This window comes from Numida meleagris, chromosome 2, assembly GCF_002078875.1.
Source record: "Numida meleagris isolate 19003 breed g44 Domestic line chromosome 2, NumMel1.0, whole genome shotgun sequence".
Classification (NCBI taxonomy): domain Eukaryota; kingdom Metazoa; phylum Chordata; class Aves; order Galliformes; family Numididae; genus Numida; species Numida meleagris.
Genome location: NC_034410.1, coordinates 16,423,426 through 16,431,064, shown reverse-complemented (window position 1 = coordinate 16,431,064; position 7,639 = coordinate 16,423,426). Strand labels below are relative to the sequence as shown.

General features: G+C 44.0%; 1 protein-coding gene across 25 annotated transcripts in view; it reads left to right on the top strand.

The window, feature by feature from the left end:
• The window catches only part of KIAA1217 (KIAA1217 ortholog), a 354,365-nt gene that overhangs the window by 343,987 nt on the left and 2,739 nt on the right, over window positions 1–7,639 (top strand). For 20 of the 25 annotated variants that reach the window (XM_021389175.1, XM_021389180.1, XM_021389181.1 and 17 more), the window contains 2 exons: window positions 2,276–2,395; window positions 5,877–7,556. In XM_021389175.1, the coding sequence (XP_021244850.1) occupies window positions 2,276–2,395; window positions 5,877–7,556 (1,800 nt within the window). The remainder of the gene's footprint in view (window positions 1–2,275; window positions 2,396–5,876; window positions 7,557–7,639) is intronic. The other 5 variants (XR_002436144.1, XM_021389186.1, XM_021389197.1 and 2 more) reach the window with 3 other exon arrangements.

Sequence of the window (7,639 nt, the reverse complement as noted above, 5' to 3'; positions counted from 1 at the left end):
CCCCCCCAAAAAAAAAAAAAAATAATCTAAAGAGGACTGAGAACTGTGTGGCTCTGGAAGTGTTGCCCTCAGAGCAGGGGTTTATAGTCACATCCCAGAGGAGTCAGCTACACTCCTTTCCTTCATCAGTGCCCTGGAAGTACATTTAAAATCCTTACTGTTCAAATCAACTTAAATCTTAAGACTAGTGCAGTATGAGAGCAGGAAGATTATACCAATCAGTTGATGACTGCAATAAATTTAATTCACTGAAATATACAGTCTGCCTGAAGAACAAGAAACACACGCCAGACCTTAACTGTATGTATAGGAGAGGAGCTGGAGTTGCGGCAACAAGTTGACAGGAGTGGAGTGCTCTTGCCACAAAGTTAATGTCTGCTTTGGGTGTAGATGTGAGAACAGGGAGTGTTTTTATCTCTGTATACAGAGGATCAGGAAGATCAGCACTGGGCTGCTGCATCCATGACTAAGTGTCTGTGCATCACCTGTTTACAAAGGGCGATAAGAATATGACAGTTCAGAAGAGTACAGTGTGGAGGTAGTTTCATGAGAAGCACCTTCTTAATCTAGCAGAAAAAGCATAATGCTAATCAGCTGTGGACGTGCAGGCTGTACGTGGACACTGGTACAGATATGTCAGAGCAAAAGTGATACATAATCAGATTACAAAGGGAAATAGTGGATTCTTCATCACTTCAAGTCTGAAGGACCTTAGAGATGCCTTTGTAGATGGTATGCCTAACTCAAAAGCACAAAATTGTTCTCACAACCCTAGCTGGTAAGCTAGGGATAGTCCTATACCTTGTACTATAGGAGAATCGGTACTACTTGTTCTGAGTTCTGTGTCATCTTAGATACTCTGACCTATACAGACATGCAAACAGTTTGTGATGGAAAAACAGCAGCAACTCTGCACCATGATTTTTGTACTGGATTTTTTCATTATTATTACTTACCTGATTTTGCATAAATAGTCAATAAGCATGTGAAATACAGTTTTTATTTTTTTTTTATATTGTTAATCAAATCTGTAACCAGGGCTGTTAATTTCTTGAGAGTTGCCAGGAACTAAATGATTTCCTTAACATCTGGTATAGTAGTATAACCTTATGTTTCACATTTTCGGTAACTCCCATAAGCACTCCTCCCTCAATACCTGGCTGGCTTTTACATCTCACTGATGGCAGACAGTGCCAGTAGTGGCCTCCAGAAATCCCACAAACACTTGGAGCGAGGACTGTGCAGTAGTGTCAGTGATGGTTCTGCTTTTCTGGGTCTGTGAGCCAGCTGGATGGAGGAAATCCAAGGGAAACAGAAAGAGGACAGCAAAAAGGTTGAAAAGTCCTGGCTGTGTCCTGGGGTGCACATGGTGGGAGGCCAGTGGTCCCCAAGCCCATCTTTTGGGCTGTTTCCAGAGCAGGAGGAACCTGAAGGGTACTGTTATCTTCTGGAACATTAGTGAAGGCTGTAGTAGAGACAAGTCTAAAGTTTTAATAGCACTGTATGGGGAGAAGTAGTATTACATAGTTCTTGCATGATGTGCAATGAGACAAATCTGGTAGCTGAGTAGACATCAAGGGGTGAGGAAGAGGTACTTGTTTTCTTCTCTCATTTATTGACTGTGTAAGGCCTGCAGCTTCCACCTTTTCCTCACCTTTCTGCAGACAACAAAGAGACCACTTCCAGATGAGAAAAAGTGGGAAAGAAAATGTATTCAGCTGTGCTAATATTCACTGGGAGTGGAAGTGAGGAAGCACAGGAAAAGATTCTGAGAAAAGTAAATGGAATAAAGTGAGATGAGCTTTGGGCTTTAGTTATTTTAACACAAAAAACTTCAGGTTTAGTTCTTAAGTGATACGTGGTCAAGGACAAAATATGCCCAGTGAGGATTCTGAGGAGGTATCAGCCACTGGGAAGTAAGGAGGTATTGTTACAAGCCCAAAGTTTGTTGTGGGCTTCCTGGTTAAATTTGGATAGTTGGCAGCACCTCTGGGTGACCTCATTGCCCCTTCTGTAATGATGGAAATCCAGCTCACCTTTCCTGCTTGGGGTGTGGAGGTCAGCATGACAAGTTAGATTGCAAACTTGGCAGATTGGGGTGCTCTGTTTCTCTTAGTCACATAGTCCAAAATCTCTTCTATTTCATGAGATGGTACGTAATGTTGAGCTGTTGTGAATATTAAAAAGAAATGCTCTCTTTGTAGTTGGTCATCTCCAGACAATTCTGTGTGAAAGCTACTTGGTCTCCTGATAACCTGCAGTATTTATTTCCTAGGCTTTCCAGAAGTGCTCTTTTATGGATGTAAACTCAAACAGCCATGCTGAGCAATCCAGAAATGATACACATGTTAAAGACATAAAGCCTGGGACTTTAATGCATCACAAGGAAAAGAAGGTAACAAGTGGCGTTTGTAAACATGCCACCCGGTCTTGGCATAACCTTCTTTCCTTACTTCAAAACTAATCTTATATCTCGTGTCCTCTTCTCTCTAACCCCCAACCACAACTGCCCAGCGGTTTCCTTCTTTTTATCCCATTATGGATCAGAAATGCTCAGATGGAATGTTGTATTGATGTACATTATGTGTCTCATCAGCAGTTACACAAGGAATGCATGAAGTTTTAAGATTGTGAAATCAAAGTTAAAACAGGATCCCTCGATTTCGATTTGAAGAGATGCTCTTATTTCTCAGAAAATCCTTCCAGTGCTATTCTCGCAGTGGATGGTAAAGCATCTCTCCTAAATCTTGTTCTTGTTTCGAGGAGAATTAATGGTTCCTTTCAGTCTCAAGAGCCAATTTAGAGAATTTCTGCTTTATTTTGCTTCATTTCTTCATCCTAGAAATAGTTATTAGATATTCAGAAATCCCATTGAGTTTACTGGAAGACAGAGACAAGATAGATGGGCCACATTTGCCCTCCACATTTGCCCTCATGACAGTTAGGGCCCAAGATTCACACTTGGACACTACGCTAACTCATGGGACTTAAAAGAGATGCCATGCGTCTGGGTCCATAGCCAAGCTGGGATGAATTTTGCACCATGTCTGGGGTTGCCATTTGAGTTGATTGGTGTTAATGAGCAGCCGACATGTAGGATGAAAACTAGGACAAGTATTTCTGCCTTTGCAGACTTCTTTTTCAAGTTTAAGTGTAATTAGTTGAACTGTCGTTGGGTTTAGGTGGTCATGCAGGCATGACAGCTTGTTAGCCAAATGCCAGTTTGCAGTGAAGTGCTGGTGTGGTGGGGAAGACAATGCAGCTTTTCAGCACAGCATTTCAACTTTGTAGTGCATTTTTGCGTGTGTGTGCAAACTGGAAATAGCAGTAATACCTCCTCTGTTGTACCTTCATTAGTAACTCCTCAAGAATTTTACCAGTAGCATTGCATTTCTTCCTCCTTTAATAGAAATTGGGGTGAGAGGTACAATGACTTTTGACAGGTCCTAAAGGCAAAAAAGAACCCAACTGCCCCATCTGTACAGGGCATTGCAGCTCTGAAGCACAAGGTGACACCTAGATGTTGATGTCTGAGATCTCCTACAATGCTGCTGCTGCCAGGGCAACTGAGTGGCTGAGAGCTGCTCAAACAACAGTTCTGGTCTAAAGCGGCAAGCACCTTGCTGGGTGAGGGCACAAGATCATAGTGATGTCTAAAAGGAAAAGTTGCTTTGTTGTGGAGTGTATGACAGCATTATGGAGAAAAAAAAAGGAACATGCCTGTTTATCCCTGTTAGTCCTGGTGTCAGAATAAGATCATGCTGTTGCACAAAAACCTGGATTACCTCTCAAAACACCAGGCGTGATGTAGCACAGACATCTCTTTGAAACCTGCTGCCAATTGCTGTAACCTGCCATTTACTGGAATAACAGAAAATCCTGGAACTTAAGGCTAATTATAAGGTCTGTTTTTGTCATCTGACATGACAGAGTGATTTGTTCACTTTAAATGTGGAGCCTTGTAGTCATGATAAATTCATAGAGGAAATGAGTTTTGTTGTGTTTCTCTCTCTTTGTTAGAAAGGCAGCTGTTCCTAAAATGAGGTGTATTGTACAATGACACCTTGAGATGTTGCACTGATGCTTGGAACAAGAAGTGCAACTTGCTAAAAAAAAAAAAAAAAGGGTGTACAGAAATGGGAATTCAGACACAGACTCAGGATGTCAATGGGCAACAAGTGCCATTAACTGGTGTAATGCTGGGAGCTCTGGCTTGTGATGGAACTGGAAGGCACTTACCACGTAGCTAGTCTGGGCCTGAGGTGACCACCATGTTTTGTTCTGGCACCAGCTCTCAGCACAAAGTATAGGCACCAGTAGCCTGCACACTGATGCCTCACTGTTTGTGGTTGGTTTGTGCAGTCACTCCTCTTCATTCCGAAATATGAGGTACTTTGGCTAAGGTGGCTTTGGAGCAGATGCACAGCCTTGTTATTGCTGGTACACCTTCAGCAGAGAAGGGCTGTGGCTCTGATTGACCACTGGCTTTCTTGCTCCTGCACTGTGATAGAAGTTTGTCTACGTAAAATGCTCACACAGTACAGAAGAAAATATAACAGATGTAGAAACCGTACTTTGTGATCCCGTTGGCATTGGGAATATATGCACTAGCCAACCTGTGGATTTTGGTGCCGTCGTTCATTCATCTCAGCTTAGAGAGTGACTCTCCTGGCTGATCTTCTACACATCTTGATGCTAATATAACTCATCCTACTTGTGTGCTAAGAGTTGGTTTCTATGCTCAGGCAATGTCAGCAGAAATGCTGTTTGGTTTACTGCCTTCAGTCACCTGACGCCAGATTTGTTTCCTTCCTGGTGAACCGTCTTTGAGTGTAGATTTCTCTCTTGCTTTGGTCATAGGCGTGGTGCCTCCTAGGTCAGACCTTCACTCCGATGATTGGTGTTTATCCTAAGCTGTCACTAGCACTTAACAAACCAAACAAAAAAATGATAATAAGAGTAATAAAAAGCCTGATATTATGGAACAGCATCTCCAGATGCTGAAACAGATGATGAAACAGCATCTCCAGATTTAAGAACAAAGAAAAAGCATCCCTAAATTTTAATTGCTGGGAATATACTACTTTTAAGCTAGTGGATGACCTCTCTGTGTACTTTTCAGAGTTGCTTTGATAAATGAATGTAGCTCGTTGCTCCATTCTGTACTCCCAAGGGTGCTGCAGGCTGCCTCTGGTGATTCTGAGGGAAGGACTGCTTTTAAGCTGTAGTAGCGATTTAGAAATTTTCAAACTGTTGCCATCCTAACTGTAATAGAGCAGCATGGTTCGGGCATGAGCACTAGAAGCAGCAAAATGTAGTAATTTGAAAACCGGCTTTTTCCAGGGGAAAATGTACTTTTGAAGGTAGGCAGACTGTCATTTAGCTCTCTGCTGAGCTTGCTGCAGTCAGCTCTTATGATCCATCACCCTTTGATGTGTCCCAGCTGAACCTAATCAGATGCTTGGAACCTTTTCAACTTCAATCTTAAACAAACCAGGGATGTTTTTTTTATTATTCTTTAGCTGGAAGGTAAATGAGCCAAGTTAGTACTGTATTGGAAATAAGATAACTAGCATGCTTTTGCGTATTGTGGAGGCCTTGTTAAAACAGGAGCCCTAGGTAACAACAACCCATGCTGGCCACATGCATAGCACAGAACAGTAACGTCTTGCTGTTCTGCCAGAATTTGGAATTCTGCCCTGAAGAATGTCAGGAGTCAGATGACAACTTCAGGCATACCTCTGCAGCACTAAACAGAGTGGTGAGTTCATGAGGTCTGCGCTACCCCTGAGAATATGATGATTAATTTTGGGGGAAAAAAAGTCCTGTAAAAGTAACAGCCCTGAATAACTGAGTAATCCGACTTTCCCCCTTAGGTGTATGGGGCTACAACAGGATCTCCCACAGATAGTGACCATCCTAAAGAGAAGAGGGAAGGGAAAACTGAAGAAGAATTGGGTTCTGATTCATCCAGCACAAATGACAGTAAAATTGGCTTTTCAATGAATGACAGTTCTACATTTAGCAAGGGTTTGTTTGTAGACAGTAGAGACTATTTTAAGAAAAACCTCCAAAATATGAGCACAAACCTGCTCACTGTCAGTTTGCCAGAGGATGACAAACGAAGAGGGACTCAAGATACTTTAGGATCCCATTTTCCAGCTACTGAAAATGGAAAGCCAAACCCAAGCTACGGACTGTCTCAAGATGCTTGCCAGGGCCCTCCGCAGGGTGAAGCTGTGCTGAGCACTGCCAGGTGCATCCCTCTCAGCAGCGTTGCCCCTCTGGTGAGACCCTCCCAGGAGGCTGCAGGGTCTGCCCCCTCCTCACCCGAGCAAGAAGCTCCTGCAGGCAGCTACGGTCAGGTGGTGCTGAGACCCAAAGTGGCCAGAAGCAACAGCACTGAAGAGACAGACTCTCCAGCTAGCTCTCCAAGTGAAGACAGCCCACCCACTGAAAACATCGCCTTCATGATTACCAAAACAGCTGTCCAGGTCCTCTCGAGCGGTGAAGTTCATGACATAGTCAGCCGGAAAGGTGGTGATGTACAAACGGTGAACATCGATGCGCGGAAGGACATGGCGTCAGAGAAAGGCATCCCAGAAAGCACTGACAGCGAAGAGCCAGTGGTCTGTCTGGACAAAAAACCCGTCATCATCATTTTTGATGAACCGATGGATATTAGGTCAGCGTATAAACGTCTTTCTACCATTTTTGAGGAGTGTGATGAAGAGCTAGAGAAAATGATGACTGAGGAGAAAATAGAGGAGGAAGAGGAGGAGGAAGAAAATGAAGCGCATGAGATTTCTAAGAGCCTTAAGGAAGAGCCCCCGGTGCTTATTGACAGAAAAGCAATTGCAGAGTATTCGGCAGCTCACGGTCTCAGTGAGCAGTACGTGTTTAACCTACAGTCTGCCTCCAACTCTGCAGAAACCAGGGCTCCTGCAGAGCCGGAGAGCTCAAAGACTAATTTTAACAAGTACAGTCAGATGTATGGGCTGCACACAGAAGCAAACTTGGACTCTGCTGATCAGTTTGGAGGCAGGCAGGATTCTAAGAAAAAGTTTAAGTTTAAATTCCCTAAAAAGCAGCTGGCTGCTCTGACACAGGCGATACGTACAGGAACCAAGACTGGGAAGAAGACCTTGCAGGTTGTGGTTTATGAAGAGGAGGAGGAAGATGGAACCCTTAAGCAGCACAAGGAAGCCAAGAGGTTTGAGATCACCAGGTCCCAGACTGAGGACCTCGACAAGAGTCCTGCAGGGAAGCAGGAGGCCCCTCCTGGCGCTGCCGTGCCTCTGTCTAGGACTGACGAAATTCGACAGAGCACGTACCGAACTCTAGACAGCCTTGAGCAGACCATAAAGCAGCTGGAAAACACCATCAGTGAAATGAGTCCCAAAGTTATCCCCGAAAGCACACACAGCTCTGAGGGAAGCACTGTCCCCTTCTCTGCCCCGCTAGTACCAGAGGTCCCACCCCGAGAGCTTGTAGTGCTGGATGAGAGCCGTGGTGGCACAGAGCCCCCTCCGTCAGTCCCAGCCACTTCACGTAAGGTACCTTAGTCCGAGAAATCGAATCTCCAGCTGCTTTCTAAACCTGCAATAATCAACATTAAACATGAGGGTCTTGTGATTTG